At 43.8% G+C, this 24,101-nt stretch overlaps 5 protein-coding genes across 9 annotated transcripts in view; 3 read left to right on the top strand and 2 right to left on the bottom strand.

The window, feature by feature from the left end:
- LOC128757491 (kelch-like protein 10) lies at nucleotides 1-5,621 on the top strand. Of its 2 annotated transcripts, XR_008414379.1 has the most exons (6): nucleotides 1-241; nucleotides 1,281-1,767; nucleotides 2,403-3,020; nucleotides 3,614-3,763; nucleotides 4,428-4,865; nucleotides 4,984-5,621. XR_008414379.1 is itself a non-coding variant. In XM_053862818.1 (5 exons), exons 1-5 carry the CDS (start codon nucleotides 96-98, stop codon nucleotides 4,770-4,772), a joined length of 1,746 nt encoding a protein of 581 aa, XP_053718793.1. In that variant the 5' UTR covers nucleotides 1-95; the 3' UTR covers nucleotides 4,773-5,621. The 2 variants fall into 2 exon arrangements, 1 of the variants encoding a protein (XP_053718793.1); XM_053862818.1 differs by having other exon boundaries at nucleotides 4,428-5,621.
- Nucleotides 5,622-5,704: 83 nt separating this feature from the next.
- cfap20 (cilia and flagella associated protein 20) lies at nucleotides 5,705-7,684 on the top strand. Its single transcript, XM_053862820.1, has 6 exons — nucleotides 5,705-5,872; nucleotides 6,529-6,608; nucleotides 6,700-6,811; nucleotides 6,903-7,091; nucleotides 7,341-7,454; nucleotides 7,542-7,684. The coding sequence occupies exons 1-6, from the start codon at nucleotides 5,789-5,791 to the stop codon at nucleotides 7,545-7,547; spliced, it is 585 nt and encodes a 194-aa protein (XP_053718795.1). The 5' UTR covers nucleotides 5,705-5,788; the 3' UTR covers nucleotides 7,548-7,684.
- Nucleotides 7,685-7,923: 239 nt separating this feature from the next.
- LOC128756761 (TBC1 domain family member 20-like) lies at nucleotides 7,924-21,876 on the top strand. Of its 3 annotated transcripts, none has more exons than XM_053861401.1 (11): nucleotides 7,924-8,121; nucleotides 9,086-9,140; nucleotides 10,518-10,648; nucleotides 10,778-10,858; nucleotides 11,079-11,265; nucleotides 11,325-11,426; nucleotides 12,622-12,763; nucleotides 12,915-13,099; nucleotides 13,476-13,564; nucleotides 13,805-19,788; nucleotides 20,686-21,876. In XM_053861401.1, the coding sequence occupies exons 1-10, from the start codon at nucleotides 8,052-8,054 to the stop codon at nucleotides 13,984-13,986; spliced, it is 1,224 nt and encodes a 407-aa protein (XP_053717376.1). In that variant the 5' UTR covers nucleotides 7,924-8,051; the 3' UTR covers nucleotides 13,987-19,788; nucleotides 20,686-21,876. The 3 variants fall into 3 exon arrangements, with proteins under 3 accessions (XP_053717376.1, XP_053717374.1, XP_053717375.1); XM_053861399.1 differs by having other exon boundaries at nucleotides 13,476-13,585; nucleotides 20,686-21,875; XM_053861400.1 differs by having other exon boundaries at nucleotides 13,476-13,585; nucleotides 13,805-14,166; nucleotides 20,686-21,835.
- LOC128756760 (kelch-like protein 10) lies at nucleotides 14,396-18,847 on the bottom strand. Of its 2 annotated transcripts, none has more exons than XM_053861398.1 (5): nucleotides 17,240-18,545; nucleotides 16,650-17,130; nucleotides 15,741-16,358; nucleotides 15,509-15,658; nucleotides 14,396-15,389 (listed from the first exon to the last, which is right to left on the bottom strand). In XM_053861398.1, exons 2-5 carry the CDS (start codon nucleotides 17,058-17,060, stop codon nucleotides 15,036-15,038), a joined length of 1,533 nt encoding a protein of 510 aa, XP_053717373.1. In that variant the 5' UTR covers nucleotides 17,061-17,130; nucleotides 17,240-18,545; the 3' UTR covers nucleotides 14,396-15,035. The 2 variants fall into 2 exon arrangements, with proteins under 2 accessions (XP_053717373.1, XP_053717372.1); XM_053861397.1 differs by lacking the exon at nucleotides 17,240-18,545 and adding an exon at nucleotides 18,560-18,847 and having other exon boundaries at nucleotides 14,404-15,389.
- The window catches only part of LOC128756759 (solute carrier family 45 member 4-like), a 37,918-nt gene continuing 34,254 nt past the window's right edge, over nucleotides 20,438-24,101 (bottom strand). Inside the window, exon 16 of the mRNA XM_053861396.1 lies at nucleotides 20,438-24,056. Within this exon, the coding sequence (XP_053717371.1) occupies nucleotides 23,885-24,056 (172 nt within the window). The 3' untranslated portion in view covers nucleotides 20,438-23,884. The remainder of the gene's footprint in view (nucleotides 24,057-24,101) is intronic.

Here is a 24,101-nt window from a genome sequence, read left to right as displayed (position 1 = left end):
CTGGACCAAATATTGCCAGACGGTGTCTGGAATGCTCCACACTGTTGTTGGCCCTAAAAAAAAAAAAAACCCACAAAGAAACATAACAGTTAAAGATGGCCGAATCCAATGTGCATAAGCCAACATCAGTTCTCAACGAGCTGCGATTGGCAGGACAATATTGTGACGCCGTTATTCGAGTGGAAAATGTGGAGTTTCCTGTTCACAAGATTGTTCTTTCTAACTGCAGCCTCTACTTCCGGTAAGTCATGCTGATCCTTGTACAGTGGTACCTCGGTTTTCGAACATCCCGGAATTCGAACAAGTCGGAGTTCAAACTAACATTTTGAGATTTTTTTTGCTTCGGATTTCAAACAAAAATCCAGAACTCTCCCGAAATAAGCCGGAAAAAAATAACGTGCGCGGACCGATCAGCTGACCCAGGAGGCGCTTTGTTATTGTGTATAGCGCAGCCTCTGTATGCAGACGTGTCCCGTTAGCTACATTTACTGACTGTTTTTTCTTCATATTGAGGTGTAAAACCTTTCCTGTCGCCGCACTGGACCGTGGTAGAGTGTCACAGGGGAGGTGCTCGCTCTCGACACCTCCGAGGAGCACGCACTCCAGGGTTTGATGTCCTGTTGTGGGCTGGAGCTGGGACAGGGATGAGGCGAGTCTGGGACAGAGCGTGACTTGGTTTATGACTTTGTCACAGCCAAACTGCACAGAAGCGCACATTCAGAGCTGGACACGCACCGGGCACCTCTTCACTTCTGGAGAGACGTCACTCACTCGGCAACCCCTCCCACATGCAGCGGCCACACACATAGAGGAACAGCCACCTGCAGCAGACACTCTACATTCACTCCTACAAAAGCCTATTTTAAGGCTTGGAACGCATTATTTCTTTTTCCATTAAGTGTAATGGGAAAAATCGATTCAGATTTCGAACAAATCGCTTCTCGAACAGCCGTCTGGAACGGATTGTGGTCGAGAACCGAGGTACCACTGTATTTACTCTTACATATGTGGCATGTTGATGTTTTGCTATAGATTATACATAGTGTTGCATATCATGCTTTTGAACTCTGGAACAAAGTAATCATTTGAAGCTTAATACTTGAAATAGCTGAGCCGTCGGTGTTGTCAAATCACTTTTTAAATGACTCTCCATTTGACATCTTTGACTCTGTGGGTTATGCAACTCGAGCAAAAACTTGAATGGCCTTTTTGCAGGTGTAGTCTTTTGTGACAGGCTTCTAACATGTTTTCTTTATGTCTCAACTGTCTGTTCCTCCTAGATCTTTATTTGAGCGCTGGTCGCTTCCAGGCCAGAAGGACTTTGTCATTCCCAATCTGTCTCCCAGCACCATGCTGCTGCTGATTGAGTTTGCCTACACGAGCTCTGTTTCGGTGACGGAGAACAACGTGCACGACCTGCTGCAGGTGGCCGATTACTTCAACGCCCAGAGCGTCTTGGAAACTTGCTGGAAATTTCTGGAGCAGCAACTTTGCCCCCAAAACTGTGTTAGCATCTGGAGATCAATCAACACCATGGATTCTTTAAAACTTCAAAACAAGGCGGCACACACCTATGTTGCGAACCATTTTGAAAAGGTCATCACCTTCAGTGAGTTCACACAGCTGTCTGTGCAGCAGCTGGCGGACATTCTAGAGAGAGACGACCTGGACGTCAGGGATGAGAGCAGCGTGTTTGAGGCCGTTGTTAGCTGGATCGCCCACAAGCCCGAACACAGGAGAAGACACATGGCTCTGCTCTTGTCCAAAGTGAGTAAAGTAACACTGAAACAAATGAGTGTAAGTGAATATTCAAATACGACTGACAGATTCTGTGTGTATTTAAATCTTAACCACTGTTTTGGAGGACGCTGGTTCAGACAGCAATGTATGATTTTGAATCTCAGTATTTTATATCTACATTATACATAGTGCATGGGCGTCAAACTCAGTCTCGCTAGGCCCAAAATCAAAACACTGGCCAAACAGTGTACAGGCACATCACGGAAAAAAATTGAATATCATAAAAATGTTCAATATTTTTTCATACTCATTTTACAAAGTGATACTGACAGTATACTGTTCATATAGCGGTGGGCAAAGTGCCGTCCTTGCCCTGTATTTATGTGCCCTCCATGAACAAAACAACAAAAGTTATATTTCCATCATATTTTTCGAATTCCAAAAATTTGGGACCAGATTTGGGCCCCAAACCTGGGGTTTGACACTTGACTAAAGGTAATTTTCTGCAGTGTTATAAAGCAAAAATGTTGTCAAAGAAAAAGTCTTCTATACTGTTGTGTGTTAAATGAGGGACGCATTGTTTGTTTGAGAAATACATGCTTTCTTCTCAGATCTGCATCTCCATAATAACATATTTCTGTTCCTGTCTGTCCTCGACTAAGGTCCGCCTGGCACTGTTAAATCCAGATTACATCAGGATTAAAGTCATTACCAACAAATGGGTGAAAAGTGACACGGACTCCTTGAACATAGTGGACAAGGCCACTCGGATCATTCACCAGTTAAGGACCAAGGGATGGAATGTGAAAGCTCAACGCCACCTGGTTGCCCGTCCTCGACTCCCTCGCTCTGTCCTGCTGGCTCTCGGAGGCTATAATAACACGGACCGACTGCACAGTATCGAGGCCTACGACCTCCGTGCGGACCGGTGGGTCACTTTGACCAGCACCCTGGAGCACCCAAGTGTTCATCATGGAGTTGTTTTCCTCAACGGGTTCATCTACTGCATTGGTGGGTGCAATCAAGGAGAGTATTTCAACTGCGTGTACAGATTTGACCTTAAAACTAGCACCTGGCACGAGGTGGCATGTATGCACTGTTCTCGCTATGACACCAGCGTCACCACACTCAGTGGCTACATCTACGCCTTGGGGGGCAGCAATGAGCGCATTCAACTTCGCAGCGCAGAGCGCTACAAGCCGGAGACCAACCAGTGGAGCCACATTGCTCCAATGTATGAATGCAGGAGTAAGGCCAGCTGCGCCACCTTACATGGCAAGGTGAGGGTCACAAACAATAGCTGCATGTCAAACCTTGAGGGAGTTTCCACCGTTGAAAAGTCTCCGCAAGTAACTGTCCACAAGGGCAACCTCATACGTAAAACTCACCAGGGGAGACTATTTTGTTACAGGAGGTCAACAGCGATGACGACATCACCCACTCAGTGAGCTTTTGTTTGGGTGGCATTTGATTCAGGAGCTCATGCTAAGCCGTTTGCAGCGTTTGTTCAAAGGAAATGTTGCTAATTCAACAAATCCTTTGCAGTTTCTGTCACCATGCTGAAAGGCTCCGCTAACTGCCACCCACACACACATCAGTCTTCAATAGTATGAGTCAGTGGGACTAGCATACTTGAAAATGCACTTTCAAATAGATTTTTAAAATACAAAAATGGAAAGGCAGCACCCAATTTCGCTTTCTGACAATACTTTTTATTGCATCATTTCAGCTCATTACATAGGAGTTCCTTCATTTTTAGAAAAAAAAAAAGTGGCTAATCCAACCTTTAAAAAGTGACTTGGCCTTCAGAAGAAATGTCTCTGAAAGGTTAGGTGGCATATCAGTAATGTTTTGAGATGTTTTATCTCCTCAGATTTACATTTGCGGAGGATTTAATGGAGAAAACTCCCTGAGAACAGCTGAATGTTACAATCCAGAATGTGACCAGTGGACCAGGATTAGCTCCATGATCAGCCGCCGTTGTGGAGTTGGAATGATGGTGTATGCCAACCAAGTCTATGCAGTACGTCAATGAAAGTATTCGTCTACTGAAGTAGCCAGTTTTTTAGCTTAATGCCTTGAACACAAGTGAGCATTTCGCATCGGGGGTCACCACAGCCTTCACCCGTCTCCTCCCCAGACATGACCAACTTCTTCATGTCCCCCTTATCACATCCTTGAACCTCATTTGTTTGTCCTCCAACTCCAGCATTCTTATCATCAGAGCCTTACTAATGTCTCCGAAGTACTCCACATTTCTGTCTGATCATGTCCTTTCTTGTGTTCTTCAATGACATCCTCAACTCTGCTTCTGTCTTAGCATCAGAGCTACTGTCTCTAAACCATACATCTGGGTGAGCTTCGCTTTGACTCTTGCTGGTAGTAGCTGGTGTCTACACCCGTTCCATCCTGCCTGCACTCTCTTCTTTACCTCCCTTTAACTCCATCCATTAGTCTGGATGCTCCAAATAAATCAATTCAAAATAGTTTGCTCATATTCAAAGAGCTTACTGAAAATGAAGACCAACAGGGTGTCAGCAATTGTGTTCTCTGAGAAACCAGCAGACCCCATATGCCTTACGTATGACGACAAATAGCAAATACAAGTATGGGACATGTTTGCATTTTGAATGTAACAAGATTTGGAAACAAAATCCTCAAAGCATTTTTTGTTACTGCTCCTTCAGGTCGGCGGCACAAATGGTTTCCGATGCCTCCGCAGTGCTGAGGTGTACAACCCAGAGACCAACTCCTGGAAAGCGGTGCCGTCCATGTTGATGCCCAGAAGCCACTTTGCCATTGAAGTGGTTGAAGAGCGCCTCTTCTCTGTCGGGGGCATGAACAACAGCAAGGCGGTCTCGCAGGTCGAATACTACGATGTGAAGGCCAACAAGTGGACGATGGCATGTAGCATGGAGAATGAGCGCATGTACTTGAGAAGCTGTGTTGTGGCAGGCTGGGAGAACATGGCAGAGTTCCTCTCTCTGCGTGACACCCTCCCTCCCCTGTACATTAGCAGCCAGAAAGAATGAACAAATGCAGTTTTTCCAGTGAAATTTTGTGAAACCCAAGACGTGATGACCACATTACAGATTGAATGAACAATATTGTCTGGAATAATAGGGGTAAAAATTCACTATAATCATTAATGCTTTCATATTACCACTCTAATATATGACTTTTTTTGAAATTGTCATTTGTTTAGTTTAATTAATATTCAACCAAACTGGATGCTTGTTTCAGGTCTTTTTACAAACCGTCCAATCCCGCACCACAATCAAGATTTTTCCAAGCCAGTGTGGATTTTCCTTCCAGCAGGTCCTGGAGCAGCCACAGACTGGCAATGACTTCGCCAGATAACAGACCTATATTTTACGCTGATCTTTACACTTAAAATTGTGGAAAATGTGCTCAAAATAGTCGGAGCTTTTAAATTACAATACTGCTAAAAATGCAAAGGGAAACTTTCCAGTTGTGGCCCACTGACATTTGGAGGAATGCTCTCTGCTGCTTGTAATCATGAATTATTACATTTATAAATTCTTATATTGTCGCTACTTTTATGGGTCGTTGCATTGGAACTTTTTGAATATGAACATGTAAATTGTAATTTTGACTCTAGGGAGGGAGAGGTCTGTGGAGAGCTTTACAGTTGACGTGTACACATACTGTTAATCGCAAGCTTCGAAACCCGGAAAGTAAATAAATTCAGCGTTGTTACAGTATTTTAAAATGATTTTTCTCAAGCTGCACAAAAAAAAAACATGACGACGAAACTCCGATTATCCGTGTGTTCAAGAACGGTTGCACATTGTAGTACCTCGGGATGAAAACTAAAAGCAGAAAGAAAACTTATTCAAATGCAAAAACAAATCGATCATATTCAAATCAATTGTGTTTTCTTTTAGTGTTATTTTTTCTTCAACGACGAAGCTCGTATCCCGGAAGTTGCAGGCCTGGAGACGGAAGCTGAAACTGTAAACAAACGCCAACTTCCGAGTGGCTCGGACACTTCACGTGTTTTAGTTGGAACCTCAGGTCGGACATTATGTTTAAAAACACATTCCAGAGCGGTTTCCTGTCCATTCTGTATAGCATTGGCAGTAAGCCGCTGCAGATATGGGATAAAAAGGTAAGCGGCTATGAGTAACCTAGCATAGCTAGCATTAGCTACACTTCAGTGTCAGCTCAGCGGAGCATCTTGAGCTGAAAACTTCTTCATATGGTGGTTTTAATAACTCGAATCAGTCTTACCATTTCACTCAGTAATGTGGTAACTACTGCTCGCCTGACTTGGGTAACAGGAGAATATTTTCGTTCTTGTTTGTCTGCTTAGACCACCTCCCAGTCAGTCGACGATTTGGGAGGGAAACGGCAAACGAACACATATTATTTACTTACTTCTCTCTACAACTTGAATAAATGGCCTCATTGAGATACTTTACTGCATTGCATGTATGTGCATGTCTGCGTCGTCTTGTTGACCAGTGAGCCTCGTTGCCAAGCAACGGTGAGGCACACCAAGTCACGGCGTTGTCCCGGTTGTTAATAAAAGTTTGACATTTAAGGAACAGATAATAAAGACTGGGCCGATGTGTAGTCAGAAAAAGACGCTGATCGGTATTAATCCGTTTTTAGCAGCCATTAGTGCTGTTATATGTCCAAAGTTGATGAATTCCATTGTAACGCTGCTCACTGTCATGTTGTGAAAACCCCCTAATGGGAGATGATAGCGGACCTCGCCTGGTTGATGGGGCTCATGAAATATATGGGTTTCACTATTGGCAGGTGCGAAATGGTCACATCAAGAGGATCATCGATAATGACATCCATTCAATGGTGCTGGACATTGAGGGAACAAATGTCAGGTAAGGTTTTGACTTTGTGAGTTGTTTTTGCCCGACATATTCATGGGTGTAATATTTACAGATTCACTTTTTTTTTTTGTTCTTTCTACAGCACCACCTACATTGCTTGCCCTGCTGATCCCAAAAAGACATTGGGCATCAAGCTTCCTTTTCTTGTCATGATCATCAAAAATCTAAAGAAATACTTCACCTTTGAAGTTCAGGTACTGTCCAATGAATGGCGTTTTGTCTGTGACCGAAATGTTTGGATTAGTCAACGGCTTCTTTTTATGCTTTACCATTGCTACGACACAGGTGTTGGATGATAAAAATGTCCGTCGTCGTTTTCGAGCCAGCAACTACCAGAGCACAACGCGTGTCAAGCCATTCATCTGCACCATGCCCATGAGGCTGGATGACGGCTGGAACCAGATCCAGTTCAACTTGTCCGACTTCACCAGGAGAGCCTATGGAACCAATTACATTGAGACACTACGAGTGCAGGTTAGCCTCAGCGGGATAGGAATTATATAGTTGTGGAGATGATATGAGCGTGCACACCATGTCTCGAGGTTTTTTCTGTGTATTCTACTTTTATTTTGAGAATTTGTGCATGGATTCCACTGTCACAGTTGTACTCTTTACTCAAACCTTTTGAATTCAATTCATCATCTGTTAGAGGGAATCTCTTGTTTTGACTTGCAAACAAAATAACTGAGAAAAAGAATATTAAGTTATTTCATTCCTTTTCAGATCCACGCCAACTGTCGAATCAGACGGGTATATTTCTCTGATAGATTATACTCTGAGGATGAGCTCCCAGCAGAATTTAAACTTTTCCTGCCTGTCCAGAACCAGAAGGCCAAGGTCAGTCGGTTAATCTTATTTCTTTTTTTCAAGAATTAAGTGTTGCATATCATCTTTGACTAAGAGTGCTCTCTTTGTGTTTTGCAGCAGTAGCTTCTGATGTGGTGTGACCTCTGCTGAGCTCAGTGATTCCTTCAGCTTTCTTTATTTTCTTTATATATTGTTTCAGTTCATAGTGAAGTAAATTTATTTTTTAAAATTGTGTGAAAATGTACCTAATAAATACTTTTGCCAGGCTCCTTGTATTTCATGTTTTTTCTACTATTTTTGTACTGTTCACTTCTTTTGAGGACAGAAGACCTTGGAGAGTGCACCTTAAAGTTTTCAACTGGAAAGAGTCCGCGAAGAGAGGCCCAGACAAAGTGTTTTTATGCGCCATCCGTGCGCTTGTTTCACCAAATAAAGCATTACCGACGTCTGTGCGGTAGATGGCGCTCAAGACAAGTACAAGTTTACACGAAGAAGCAGCTGTCAAAAGCTACGTTGCCACTTCTTAACAGTCCTGTCTTTCAAACCTGTGTCCACGCTTGTTGATATTTTGCTCGTCATTTCGAATTTCCATCAATATTTCTGCTTCGTTGTCACTCTTTCACGGGAATGAGAAGGAACAGGCGACGGAAACATAGCGTCGAAGCCAGTGTTGGTAAGAATGGACCTGTCACCAAGGGTAAGTGGGGGAAAAACTTTTCAATGAAGTGTAACCTTTTACTCTACTCGTATGTGAGAAAAAGTCATTTTCAAGGTTTTAATATTGTCCGTTTGAATTAACGGCAGTGACATTAAAGTATTTAACAGTTTTGGTGTGGCTTGCCACATTTACATGTTCCATTTTAACCAGTGAAATGTACACGTTCTACACGTTAGTTTAAGTAAAAAGGTGTTGTCTTTCTCCTGACTCCTGCTAAATATATACTTTAAATTGACCAACGTTACCGGTACCTTTGCACAACTAGCCATTAGCTGTTGGACGGGTCGAGACTGGGTTTTGGAATCTCAACTCACTCAGTGTTTATAACTTTGTCTGAATGTGTTGCACTTCTCAATAATTTGTGTTTGTCCGCCAAATTTTCCTCTGCATTCATTTCACCTTCAATATATCACCTCCCCCTGTTGACCCACGTATATTATTCATCCTCCGGCACTTGTCCCAAATCTTTCAGGATCACAGATATCTGGAGCCAAACCCAGCTGTTATGGAGGGGGATTTTGGATCACATACCTGGTCACACTATGTGCTGAACTTTGTCTTGTCTGAGGTTACTAGGCAGGTGTTTTGGTGTTGATTTGATGTGGACTACAGTAGTTGTTGTTCTTTATTCAGTTTTTTATTTTTTATTTTATTTTATGACACATTTGACCAACTCATTCACGTTTGTGCTAAAAACAAAGACAAGTGAAGACAAAGGTCTGTCTCATGGCACCTCAAATTTCACATACATTTACAGCAGCCCTACAGATATATGTGTACTCTACAGTATAATTTACATTACATTGCATGATCAAATTATGCATTCACTGGGGAGACGAGGCACAGCAAATACATCGAATCAAAGAAAGAACCCGCGCCTATTAACCGACCCGCAGTAAGATCCAAGCAGAATAACTGTTCAATGTTCACTTTCTGTTTCTAGATCTAAACTGTGGGAAGAAACAAAAATTTGCTGTCATCACTCAAGCTTTATCCAGGTTTGTATTCTATTAAGTCTTGACATGTTGTTGTCTTCTCTTGTGTTGTGATTTGGTTATGAGCTTTGATTGTGATGTTTGAGCATCCGTTTCTTAAAAGTCCCTAAAGATTTGAATTGGACAATATTCACATATGTGCCTTTGGTTAAGGTACAGAGAACCTGAAAGAGACCATAGTTACAAAGGGAATGCCCTTGTACTAACAAAACCAGACTGCAAGTACATGAGGGATTGTTTGGGTGAGGAAATTGTGGATTAGTGCTTTAGAATGGAGCGGCTTAGCAACTGGGTTATAACAGTGGTTATAACAGTCTCCTTGCTTTCCTTACTTTTTTAAAAATCAAGTGCCGTATTTGGGCTCCATAATTTGCATCCCAGATGCTGTATTCACACTAATAGCCTCTTCTTACACAAACTTAATTTCTGTCTGTAGATTTCAGCAAAAAAAAACTGTCTGACATCAATGGGTGGAAAAGTGAATCAGAGTAGCTAAAACCCAGGGCATCACACTTCCTCCTCCATGTTGGACAGTTGAAGCCACACACTATGGAAGCATCCTTTCACCTAGTCTACGCCGGACAAACCGAAGATTTCAAGTTTTGATTCAACAGTCCAAGACTCTTTGTCTTATTCTGACTTCTTAGCAATGGTTTTCTTGCTGCAACTCATCCAGTCAAATCTTGGGTTCATCTCGCAGGCGTATAGCAGGTGTGTGGCTTCAACTGTCCAACATGGAGGAGGAAGTGTGATGGTCTGGGGTTGTTTTGCTGGATCCAGGGTTGGTGACTTGTTCCGAGTGAGAGGCACCCTGGACCAAAACGGCTACCACAGCATCCTGCAGCGCCATGCAATACCCTCTGGCATGCGTCTAGTTGTTCAGGGGTTCATCTTACAGCAAGATAATGACCCAAAACATAAGTCCAAGCTGTGCCAGAACTATCTTGCGAAAGAAGAACAAGCTGGTAAACTTGAAAAGTTTAAAGGCACAGTCTCCAGACTTGAACCCCATTGAGCTGGTTTGGGATGAAATGGACAGAAGAGTGAAGGCAAAGCAACCCACAAGTGCCACACATTTATGGGAACTTCTGCAACAGACATGGGAAGAACTTTCTGAAGACTATTTGATTTCTATTGTCGAAAGAATGCCTCATATGTGTTCAGCTGTTATATCTGCCAAAGGTGGCTACTGTGATGAGTCAACAGTCTAGAATACCTTTTGGTCTATAAATTGATTGCATCATTTCTTTTTTGACTCCATATATATTTGCAGATGGATTTGTTTAAATTCAGCGATGCTGCCCCTCTATAGGGTTTATATTTTAACTCTTGTTGTCCATAAAGGTAAAGGCACATTGTTTGTCTCATTCATGTGGTCAGTGATCCGGTGGACATCGAGACCTTGAGGAGAGCAGCTTCCAGTCATGGTGGCTTGCTTACAGATGAACTACGTAGAAAGGTTTGGCCCAAACTTCTGAACATCAATGCGTTTGATCTACCTCACAGGCCAGGTAAGCAGTTTTCTCACAGTTGCATTTAACTTATTCATATATTTTAAATCTAAGTGGCAGCTGGGAGCACAAGAAACATGCTAGTGTATACTTTTAAAAATCAAAAAAACGGATACATATCCATTGCAGGTAAAGATGTTCGGGCCAACCATAAGGACTGCAGCCAAGTCATTTTGGATGTTAAAAGGTCAATGAAACGATTCCCTAAAGGTTTGTTGCACAGAAAAACATTATATATGCACATTGTACAGGAAAACAGTGAGACAGGGATGAAATCTCCACCACTACACAAACTCTATGCTGTGAGGCAGCAGCTCTAACCTTGCGGTTTGGTGGTCTTGTCTGTTTCTGGTATCTCCTCTCAGGATTTCTAGACTCAATGATTTACTTTCTTTTTGTCAAGAAGGAAATAATGAAATGTATTCCTCAGGAATGCCGGTCTCAGAAAGAGGTGTGCTTCAGCAGCAACTGATCGATGTGATCTTGGAAGTCTTAAAAGGAAACCCGCAGCTGCACTACTACCAGGGTTACCATGACGTGGCAGTCACGCTGCTGCTGGTGGTGGGCGAGCGAATGGCCATCGCCATGCTGCATACGCTGTCCAACTATCACCTCAGGTACCAACAGTCTCCAATCACCTCCTCCACAAGACTCAAGCTGATGTGTTTGCATCCAGGGATTTCATGGACCCCACAATGGACCGCACCAAACACATCTTGAACTACCTGATGCCTTTATTGGAGCAAGTGGATGCTGACCTGCATGACTTCATGGCCAGGTGGTTCTTCCACGTCACCACACTAGCCACTTTCCTACCACAGTTATATAATGGGTTCATTTTGAGTTTGTGGCTTTAGAATTATGAAGCAAAATGTGCGTCCCTCTATTTTTCAAGGTAAACTTTCAATAGTTATTCGAACCTTATTAACCTTTTTTAAACCGCGGCACACTTTGTTCAATAAAAAAAGACTCACCACCAATGGAACCTCGGCCTAAGAACAAATGTGCATAGTTGAAAGTCTTGTTTAAAATCTCTTTTCATTTGTGAAAATTTGTAGCAACTGACACTCAGCTATTTTGGCAAAGAACTTGTTGTTTGGGGAATTTCCAGACAAATATTTTACATTCTTTGCCTCAGCTTGCGTCACAACAACAATTGTTTTTGTCTTCACATTTTTTTAGCACATTTGTTTGGTTCTGCATTGAGTTTTTAGCCAAACGTTAAACAACAAAGCAAACTTTGTCTACAAGTGTCAATAAAGTTTAAAGTGAGACGTTATGTTAGCTCTGCAATGCAGACAGTCAAGTCAGACAAGGAACAATCCATCATCCTGTCGTGAAGGTGTGTATGGTCAAGTTAGAGCCACAACAGGTTTAAAAACAAATGGAAGTCGCGCATTTGACCAGCTTCTTCACTGTGAGTGTGTGGGAAGAGGAACGCTGTTGCTTGGGATGGACGAGTCAACGTAAAGTATAGGAAGAATGTGACCAGATCCATGTAGTTGCCTTCGGTTGGTAGAGCGTCAACACGTTCTAGTTGTTCATGATTTAATTTCATTTAATGTCCCACCTCGATCTCTGGACAAATGAGGTGAATGGATCTTTTCCCAAGGCTCACCTGACAGTCCCTCGTGGCACACTAGTGCGCTGCGGCACACTAGTTGAAAAACACTGTTCTACACAGTGCAGTGAGTTTTTGGCTGTGTAATAGCGATTTAAATGGAAAAACAATGTAGAGCACACCTTCAATTTTCACCTTTATGACAAGGTAATAACTGAGTTAAATCGATTTGGGAAATCTGAATGAGTGCAATGGGGGGCAGGGTGTTGCAGTATCTGCACCGATACAAGTGCATCTATCCAAGATGATGTCGTTTTTTTTTAAAATGTCCCGGGTGTTAGAGCATTGTATTTTAGTTTTACTCGAGCTGTGACGTGTTCATAGATGTTCTAAGTTCTTTTTGTTTCCCCAGGTCCGAGGTGGGAACCATCTTTGCGCTGTCGTGGCTCATCACCTGGTACGGTCACGTGCTGTCGGTCTTCAAACACACGCAGAGACTCTACGATTTCTTCTTGGCATCACATCCCATAATGCCCATTTACCTGGCTGCCAGTGTGAGATATTTGCTGTCCTTTCCATGTTAACAAAAGCTGCGTGTTTTGTGGTCAAACCTTAATATGCACCTTGTGTTGTTTCTGTATCAGATCAATTTCCATTGTCACTTATTGGAGGTTTGGTCGTCCTGTCTGTTGCGCTTCTCTGCAGATTGTTTTGCACAGAAAGAGGGAGGTGATGAAGACAGAGTGCGACATGGCCATGGTCCACCACCTTCTCTCCCACATGCCTGAAGAGCTACCGTATGAAGATCTTATCTGTCAGTCCCAGGACCTGTTTGACCAGTTCCCTCCCTCTGTATTGTCTAAGCGGGCAGCGCTGCAGTCTTGTAAAAGGTGAGAGTGGAGCTTGTGTGTGAAACAAATGTTTTTTTTGTTTTGTTTTTTTTCCAAACTCATGAGAGAGACACTCCTATAATGGCACATGAATATCAGGTATTTAAGAGCCCGTTTTTGGCTCTCACTGCAGTAAAATGTGTCCCAGTCTATTGCTATATGCTGGAGTTTTGCCTTCACATCTGTCTGCACTTGCCTCGATGTAACTCATCGGTCACATCGGGGCACTACTTTCCTCTTTATCTACACTCCTTTTTTACTTGTAATTAAATATGGCCCAAGACCTAACATCATGAATTGCCATAGTGCACTGCAACAGATGATGCTCATGTAACAGTAAAGGTGGTAAGAGTACCTCTCCTGTCCCATCTCAAAGTTTGTCCATCAGCACCTTCAAGGAGTTCCAGCTCTCCATCCTCCACCAAAGGCCGGACTCTGTGCTCCGGCGCCTCCACAAGTCCAAAGGTACCACCTCACCTAGATCAGGTAAAGACTCTTGAACATAGCGTCTTTTAATGTAGAAGATCTATGATCAGGAAGTGGTGGTTAAACCTTAGGACAGCCATGATGGTTCAGGTTGAGAAAGACGGGCTGTTTGAACATGACCAGAAACATGCAGAGGATTAGCTGTTTGTGAAGCGGGAGTGCAGCCACCAACATGTGACACTGCTCTGTTGATGATCTGTCACCATTTTTACCTTGCAGCCCTGGAATGCCCGTCCCAGGAGGCCGGATCACTCCAGGAAAAGAGCCAGCGATGGAGAACACATAGTAACACGTTGGTCAAGATGGCCATGTGGGGCCTTTCTGCCACACTCGGCGCAACCGTCCTGGCTGTGGCTCAGACTGCCATGGACTGGGGTCCCGATTTATTACAGCTCTTCTGAAACACCACAAGCCATAACCAACATTTGTTTGACCCACTTTTATTTATTATAGTATCGAATCACAAAGTGCTAATAGTAGATGAATCGTGACAAACACCAGGCAGCTGATGAAGCAAGAGACGAGTCTCACAGGATTCACAGGACAATGGCTTTTTAAAGGCTCCATCAGCTGCTCTCAAGGTGGGTGATTAAAACCGATCTCTCTTGTTGAGCTGTTCACGTTTGCCTTTGAGTTGATATGGAACTGTTTCATATGGCCCCTCAATCCTGTCTCATCTGCTCTCAACGCTTCTGAAAATGAAACCTTATTTTCGTGGGGAAAAAACCCTGAGATGCACCAAGAAACCTATGAAACGGAGAAGTGAAACGCTCCTCCTGTTGGGAGAGTGAGCGTGTTTTTAGCCAAGCACAAGGCAGTTTGATATGAAAACATACTTCCAATTTTTGCAGGCATTTAAATGTGGGCATTTGTGAATGTAGCAGCAGATTGGCATTTGAAGTGATCTGCTCTTGTATTTTCATGTGCCGCTCAGGAGTGGTTTATTAGCTTTGGAGTCCGTTTTGGATGTATGATGATGCAAGCCATGTACTTGCCTTTAATTGTTTGAATTTGTTTCAGTTAAGTTTGAATAAAACTTCTCTCGAGTGTTGACATCTGTGTGCGGGTTCCTCTCGTGTAAGACCAAGGTTGTGGCATATACTCCTCACAAGTGGTGATAGCTGTGGGATTGTACTGTCATCTTGGATGGTGTACACGGTGTTGTGAGCTTTTGCTGAATTTCACACTTAGAAATTCTACATTAGATGGCGAGTGATGAGTTTATTTCTTTACAGCAGAAAAACAAGGAGATGGACACATGGAAGGTGATGAGCCGACTTTGACATCCACTTCGGTGCTGCTGAAGATATGTTTTGTTATCAGGATGTTGGCGTCCGTGTTGATGAAATCAGCTACAATGACAGTTTTCACAGTGGCGCTAGTGGAGTTGACAGAGCTCAGAGTGAATCTTGCTACTGTCAGGATTGACTCTTCACATATTGTATTTAGTTCAAAAAAGGTCATCTTCACTTTCTTCTGCATAAATGGATGGCAGGGAGTCTCTGGAGAACAGGTAGTCAGCCAAGTTGGGTACTCCGGAAACGACGCAGCAGCCCAGCCCCTTGCGAATAATCCCCATCTCGCTGCATGGTGTCCACTTTTTAGTGTTCATGTCGTAGTACTCCACGCTCGTGTCTTTTGAGAGGATGTTGATGCCGCCGACTGCATAGACTCGGTCGTCAACGACTTCAATTGCAAAGTTGCTGCGAGCACTTAACATGGAAGCAAATGTGTGCCAGCTTTTGATCCGGGGATTGTAGGCCTCGACGCTGCGAAGGCGCCGCTGGCCGTTGTAGCCTCCAGCCTACAAGCCAAGGGAAAGAATACAGTGAATTAGGGAACAGTACGCTGTCTGAAGATGTTTGATGCCCTTGGTCAAGATTGTTCGTCCAGCAAAGTTGAGTCGGGTTGGGTTTTACTCACGGCGTAGATGTGGTCTCCATAGGCGAACACTGCTATTCCACTGCGACGGCTGATCATTGGGCTGATTAATGTCCACTGGTTGGTGGCCCGGTCGTAGTACTCAGCGGTCCGCTGGCTGTTGATGCCAGAACATCCACCGCAAATGTAGATCTGGAGGAAAAGAAGTGTCGCACATTAGTGACAAGTAATTCCCTTCAAAGAAAGTCTGGTGCTGGGGTCTGGGCTCCCTCACCTTATTATGAAACACGGTGCTGCTGGCGTCACGCCGGACCTTCAGCATCGATGCGATCCAGGTCCATTGGTTGTCTTCAGGTGTGTAGCACTCGCAAGTCCTGAGTGAATGTCGCCCATCTGACCCACCCAGCGCATAGATGCAGCCTTGAAACACGGTGACGCTGACGTAGCAGCGGCGCATGTCCATGGGTGCCACCTCTTCCCAGGTGCCGGTGCGCAAGTGGAATCTGTGCACACTTCTGAAACACTCGTTCTCGTTGCAGCCGCCAATGCAGTAAACGTACCCGTCGAGGAACACGATACCGTGGTACGAGCGAGGTTGCTCCAGAATGTTGCTGAGGGTGACCCAGCGGTCAGCACGTTTATCGTAGGCCTCTATGTAATTGGTTGGTTTGCCCCTTCTGCAACCCCCAAGGGCCAGCAGAGCGACCTTTGGCAGGCGGGGACGGGCAATAAGTTCCCTGAATCCAGACACATCAGACGTCTTTGCGCTGATGTGATCAATGATTCGAATGGCTTCGTGGGCCATGGTCACAGTTTGCATATCACACTGCACATACCGACTGGTAAGCACTTTGGTTGTGATGTAGTCTAGACTTAACAGGGCTAGACGAACCTTTGAAGACAAAGCACAAACATGGGTAGATCTTTAGGTCGGCAGGACCAACATTGCCCAGCGCTGTAACAAGTGCTCTCTGCCTGCAAAACACGATGAAGTCACCACAGCTAGCCTTTAAGTAGATCGAATATCTAGCAGCAGGATGATCATGGTTAACATAGCAGTACTACTGTTAATGGCCCAAAAAAGTGGTGACCTAAATTTGCCGTATCGGTACGTGGCCTGTAAAAGAGACAGGTTTGAAATACTTGGTCCAAATTTACCCAGGCAAAGATGATGTTCACCTACTTTAGCCATGAGATCGTAGATGTATCTTATCCGGTGGGAAAAATGCAGCGAGATCCAATGGATCACTGCTTCGAACACCACCCTCTCATCTCTAACGTACAGGACGTCATCATCCAAAATGCGAAGAAGCTCCTGCACTGTCAGCTGCGTGAACTCGCTTGTGAACACCAGCTCCCCGAAATGCAGAAGGATGTAGTGATAAACCCTCTGCTTGAATGCTGGGGAGTGTACGGTGGTCAGATGCCAGATGCCGATGCAGTTTTCGGGCCGAAGGTGCTCCTCCAGGAACACGTGGCACGCTTGCACGATGCAGCACATGTTTAGATAGTCCGCTACCTTCAGGATGTCCTGCACGTTCTCCTCCGTCACATTCATGGTGCCAGTGTACGTGAACTCAACAATGTGCTGCATGATTTCACGAGGAACACTGGAGATGGTGAAGAACCTCTGGCCTGGAAATGACCAGCGTTCAAACAGAGCCCTGAGCCAAGAGAAACACAAGTATAAACCACCTCAGACCTACATTACACATTTAAATGAAAGGATTTAGTGTATGAAAGTGGATAGCTCTTGTACATTTTTGCATTTACCGTTGGACATCCCGACCTCGATCCCACCCCCTTGCTCCAAGGATGCATTGAAATTATCCAAAATAGTGGACAGAGATCAAAGGGGTGAAGAGGAGAGTGCAGGCAGGGTGGCACGGTCGCAGTCGACTGACGGGTGGATGACACAAGGGTGGAAACTAGGGTGAAGGGTAGGCTCTGGGGCAGGGGTTCTTTTTCATCTCGGGGCCCACCTTTTCCAGAACAAATGGGTCCAGAGCCCATTGAAGGAATAGAACTGATTCATTACTGTGAGTACTGATGTCTGATTTCAGAATTACTGGTTTCATTTGTTTTCAATAACTATACACGTAAGCAAACCAAAACCTTATGCAATAACATGAAACCATCTGATCACTGCAAAGATATTTGCCATGGAAAAGTACAACCAGCAGCAGAACCAGGTGCAAGTCATGTTCAGGAATTATTACTAAAACAAAAAACTGTTGAGAGAATTGGAAAAACTGCACTTCATGAGTACAATTCTGAATTAAATAAATATGATAAAACGTCAATTTTTTTCATAAATAAACTCTAAGAAGATAAGTAAAGTATCGCCATAAAATGTTCGAATACATTTAAAAAACTGCTCCAACAGGTGAACAGTTTTTACTGTTGGGGGCGCCATTACTTTTTTTATATTTTTCTTTTTAAGAACTTCTTCATAGTTGGTAACTATCACAGATTTGCAGCTGTCAAGTCAATTCAATGACACACTACTGCCACCATATGTGGCAAGTGTATGAAAACGGAGCATCTCACGGCCCAGAGGTGTAAAACAAAAAACTTCTGGCAGGCCTCTAGGGGGCGCTCATGGCCCAACCATGGGCCTCTGCCCTGTGGTTAAGAATCACTGCTCTAGGGAACAGTGCGAGACCTGTGTGGTTTAGAGGAGGGGTGGGCAATCCAGGGCCGAGGTGGTGCAGGTTGAAAGCTCACAGTTTAACCAATGAGGTTACAGCTGCAACAAATACCAGATTGGTGAGGAGGTATCATTGGTCGGAACAAGCCTGTTGGGGAACTATTGACCCACCACTAGTTTAGAGACTGGTGCATAGACTAGCAGAAGTTGTGGCAAATATGAAGATACTATAAGAAGGGACTGCTCCTGTGCAGAAGCTTGGATGGACAGACTCAGATGGAGAGAGCAGGGAGAAGAAGAGAAGGCCTGTGAGGCTCCTGGGGACATGAGGATGCTGAAGATAGGATCCGGTGAAGAGGAAACAAGGCCTGGGAGATGCTGTTACCCATGATTTGTTGTGTGTCGAAAGTGGAGGTGGATTGTGGAGGGGTTGTGAGACTCACAGGAAGTATGGGCTGATGTTACAGAGCGCATTCTTGTTGACAGGGAACTCTGCATCATTGAGTCTAAGAACTGCGTCACAGGCTTTCAAGATTTCCTCCTCATACAGATGTTTGCAGTCTGTACTGGACGTGGATTCCATTCCGCACCCATATAGTAGGATGAGTCGTGGGTCGCAGGTCTCAGGGGCCGGTGCGCATGTGACCACTCACACCACTGCACTTATTGTACCAAACCAACACACCTCACTGAGTGGGCTTGTGCTGCCTTCCTCGTCTCCGGAGGATCACCCCGTATTTATAGGGTCCCAACAGGACCGCGACCTCATGACGTCATCACTTCTTATGATGCTGCGGTTTCACGGAAAGGACCCAATTCTTTGGACTTTGATGTTGCTGTCTTCTTTCATAGAAACGCCACATGTTTTTGTTTTGAAGCTCAAACATACAGTATGTGACCCTTCTGTGGTTCTGGCCACCAAACTGGACTCATGGAAATGAATGGTCTATGTGGTGACCAGCCTCCTGCACTGCCTTCCAACAGAACCAGAATTAACATATGTTATATTTATCACTTGTTTTGGGGGCCAGCTTAGTCTGTTCTTTCCCACCTGAATGAACCAAGCAGAGTTTTCTGATCAAACACAGCATCAGTGAACATGCTTCATTTACTGTAGCTCTGTTGACTTTTCACTTAAGTCACTGACATCATAGTACAAATAGAACGATGGTCACCGCTGGGTGGCGTTGTTTTACCAAAAATAATACCCTGGATATGTGACCCTACAAAAGAATATCGCCCCCTGTGGCTTGGTTGAGAAAACACCACTGGAGAAGTGTGACCCCCTTCCCTGTCCATTTGCATGTTTCCTTCAGACAATGACACTGTCCTAAAATCTAAACTTAATGTGTCTGTCACTGTACGTCAAGTTGGTATAACCAACCAACATTGGCCTTTCCAGCCTGAAGTGGTGCTGCCCCATTCGTTCTCAGTAAAATCCACTTGGATCGGTTTGGAACCACCTGCTCAATTCAACTTGCAACCTCCTGGTGCCACGACTACGGAACAAACGCCACCAGCCTGGAAACGGATTGATTGACAGTGTTGGACGCCACACTCGGCTTCTGGCACGTAGAAGAATCTTATTGTGCTGGAAAGATGCAAACCCTCCAAAAGCTTCTCAATGGATGGCTGATACAAGTTTCAATATGGGGATCAAAGGCCTAGTGATGTAAGACATGGGATCCTGTTATGTCTTATTTGACAACAAGGGAGTCATGGATTCTGTCTGTTTTATTGCCTGATGTTGGACCTGTTTGCTCATCTTGTTTAACAGAGTGTGGAACAGAAACTAAGGTGAAAGTGCTCGCTCTGAATGCAATTTTTTTTTTCTTTGTGTATTGTTGATCACAATATGTTCCATTAGTTCTTATTCTTTTATATTACTTATCAAACTACTGTTGTAGTACAGTTGAGTTTTATAACTCGTGATGAATAAGCCCTTGTTCTAGTGGGTGGTTGAGGTAAGGATAGAAATTGCCACATTCATCATATATATTCATGTGAAAACCATATCATGAAAATTTATTTCAGTAACATTTGTGTAAATTATTTGAGGAAAATTGAAGATCCCTGCGAAACACATGAAGAAGAAGAAGAAAAAAAACGCAGGGTTTCATTTGTTTTGTTTTACCATTTTTAAAGGTGCAGATCATACAGTGTTCATCCAGTCATGTGTCCGTCTATATATATATATATATATATATATATATATATATATATATATATATATATATATATATATATATATATATATATATATATATATATATATATATATATATATATATATATATATATATATGCGTGCACACAGTATGTGTATATATATGTACAAGCATATTTACAGAATAGAGATATTTACAGACTTTATATAGAAAACAAAACTACCGAAAAAAATAATCATCTTTTTAATAGCAGCAATTAAAAGGAATCTAAAGGACAAAAATATACATGGACTTATGTCACACAAGGCATATTATATTGTACACCGCACATACTTGCTTTCCCATTCTTTAATCTTGATTTAAAGTCAAAGTGTATAAGTGTTTCTCTGTCGTCACCACAGCGTCAGGCAAGGCAGAGTCTCACACAGGGTTCAGCTGGCTGCATGGACAACTCTAGCACGCACTCGGCATCCTCACATTCATGGAGTGCTCTGCTGGCACGGAAGCACCAGGTAGGGAGGCGGCGCCACGGTGGCTGCCGCTGAAAGTGCAAAGACTGACCGGTGTGTGCGAGACTTTGCCTTTGGAGAACAGGGAAAAGATTGTATCGAGCTGGAAAGTGTATTGCAACTGTCCATTCCAGAGTAGAAGACTGAGATGAGATTTTATAAACCATCAAGACACCAACGGTTCACCTGAAGCTACATCCACACTGCTACATTTGGAACCATCAAGACACTCTTGAGCTTCATATTTGGCATGTGTGCAGCACTTCAATTGTAAGGCAAGGCATCACCACCACCATCATCACATCATCATCATCTAAAGGTAGAGGGCGGCAAGATTACTCACCAAAACTGTGTAAGCTGTCACTGCACATCACTGCAGTTGAGTCCCACAAGTTAAGCCATTCCATACTCAAGTGTTTGAACTTCTGTATTTCTACTCGCTTCTGTGCTACAAACGTGGCCTTTTAGGGGCTGTAAATCTACAATTCAAAAATGATTTGAATTATTTCTGACAAAAACTGTTGCAAACTAACATCAGACTAGGCCCTTAAAACTTAATATACGCAAGAAGATTCGATTTTGTTATTTGGTCTCACCTCCTGAACCATTGCTGATGGAAGCGGGAGGCTTTTGTCCTCACATTTTTGAGATCTTGTTAATCCTTTATCCTTTCAGTCAAGTTTACACTGTGTAGCGAGGCGATCCAAGCCATAAACACTCATGAAAGGGCCACGTTCAAATCTCTTTGGTTACAAATGGGGACAAAGAATTCAGGTGGAATCCATTTTCAAATGACTGTGTATTGTAGTAGTGTGGAGGTAGCACAATTCCAGTAGTAAGAGCAAACCAACCCAAAAAATTGAATTGTGGAAAAAATAAAAGTCAAACCTAAAAAAATAAATATCCAGAGTTTTTCTTTCTCAACGACCAACATATTTTCTACTTTACTTATCATGTGCAAGATTCGTGCAACGTCAGGCCCAGCGGCGTGTTAAACATCTAAGCGAAGAGGAGTTCGCAGGACGTCCTCTTTACATTCAATGACTTTTATCTTCTAAGTCACCAGATGGAATCAAAGGATGAGATCTCCCAGCAGGCCGAGCGCGAGGCTGCTGTCTGAACATTCCAGAGTGGACAAGAAAAGGCTCGCCGCGTCTCAGGCCCCCAAAAATAAAAGAGTTTGCACTGCAGTGAAACAGAAAACTTTCAAGTTGCATTTCAAGTAGTCGCCAGTGGGAGACGTTTGCAACGAGAAGCTCGTGATGACGCACGTCCTGCGGGTTTGGCACGGCGAGTGCGGTCGTTCTCTACAGGAGGCGTGTTGTCACAAACTTTACTCTTAAATGTGCAAATCGTTTTTTTTTTTAAGTCACATGCTTTCGATGAGCGTTGGACGCCACACTCGGCTTCAGAAGTACAATGTAGAGTTTCAGACTTGAGCAGGGGAACAGAAGACACAACAAAAGACACTGTCATGCATGAACACGTCCCTGACTGATGACGACAGCGGGAGAAGAGCGTGGAGTGGTTAGTAAAGTCAGACTTTGGTGTTCTGCACATGCATATTGTTGTTCTTGCATGCAAACCTTCAAACACTAAAGGTATTTTGGTGAGTATCACTGGGAGACCGTCATCGCTCGGATGGGCCTCCACCCCCTAACATGACTCTCTCTACTCAGAATGTACCTGATGGAAGTAATCTATGTGGAAACTCTGCAACTATTCACGAGTAAAAAGGATCCGTGAGTCAATTCTAAAACGTCTCATTATGATACAGTAAAATAAACCCTGAAACCCCTTTAAAGGACTCAAACTTGTTTTCAAACCCCGTCTGCCCAAATTCCACACCGACTCCCAGGAGGAGCACATCCCAACCAGCCATTTTTTTTTGTCTAATAGTCAGCAACTTCCAACACTCCCCGCGTGGGCAACTCACAACGCTCAAAAGATCACTTCAGCTTCACAGTTCATCCAGCGCTCACATTTTCTACGACACTTGAGTGCAGGTGTGGGGTCAAAGAAATTCACTTGAAGAAAGAGTCAGCCTGGTGACTTTGGTAATGTTGCTTAGCGCGACCCTTCCTAACCATCCCACCTCAATCATCCTACTTCCGACACCACTTGTCGGTAAGATAGGAGGGTAAGTGGTCCCAACACAGGGTTGTATCCTCATTCTGACCGTCAACAATTCCGTCAACAATTTTGTTGTACTTTTTTTTTTGCAAGTTAAATGTAACAATATAATTGAGCTGAATTCTTCAGTATTTTGTCCACGAAGAATGTCACGGCTGCTCGAGTCACATGACTACAGACGTCCGCTGGATGCGTCCACCAAACAGAGATACTGTCTTCTAAATGATTCTATGACGGAAGGTGTGGATCGGACCTGTGCGGATACGTAAATTGCTTTGACACACGCACACACACACACACACACACACACACACACACACACACACACACACACACACACACACACACACACACACACACACACACACACACACACACACACACACACACACACACACACACACACACACACACACACACACACACACACACACACACACACACCAGTCACTCGTCTGCCCACAGTTGGTCAGGAACCAGGTGTTTGTGAGTGTAATGCCCTCGTGAATGCACATTTTGCATCAATGCCATTTCTTCCTCTCGTCATCTTCGTCCTTGCTGTCCTGGAATGAGGTTTAAATAAGGTTTCATTTAAGACGACTTACAGTAACTTTAGGCCATCGGTATCGAGATATATATATCTAAATTTTTCTCCTCTTAGAAATGCTACTGTAGCAGATGTTTTGGTGAGCACCCCTCACACCAAAGTCCACAGCAGTGAAGACCGATATTTAGGCCGATTTTCTTCAGAATTGCAGGTTTGGTGGAAGAAAGGTTCATCAATAAAGTCACGCGTACATCCAAAGCCATTTGCATTCAAGTGTCCCTGAACTGGTCGTCCAGCTCAGTAGCATCCCAGAGACTCAAATCACTGGTCACTAACCAGTAGAACGGGGCAGACTGGATTTTAAATGGTTGGCTTTTTTAAGAGCAGAACGTCGTGGCCTGCATCATCCCATCACAGAGCAGACTCATTTTCCATGTGACAGGAAGCTGTTGTGCTGGTGGCCTTCCCATCCTTGCTGAGTTTGAGGAAGCTGGGCTTCTCCTTCACCACCTTCACTGCCACACCTTTGCCGTCGGGGGTTTCCGATGCCGTCAAAGTGTGTTTCTCAGAGGCTTTGACCTCCCTACAACAGCGATGAACAGCTGTAACCTTTGCAGATTCTTGTCTT

The sequence above is a fragment of the Synchiropus splendidus genome, chromosome 4, assembly GCF_027744825.2.
Source record: "Synchiropus splendidus isolate RoL2022-P1 chromosome 4, RoL_Sspl_1.0, whole genome shotgun sequence".
In the NCBI taxonomy this organism is placed as follows: domain Eukaryota; kingdom Metazoa; phylum Chordata; class Actinopteri; order Syngnathiformes; family Callionymidae; genus Synchiropus; species Synchiropus splendidus.
The sequence above is the reverse complement of the archived record's forward strand: the minus strand, read 5'-3'. Positions and strand labels throughout refer to the sequence as shown.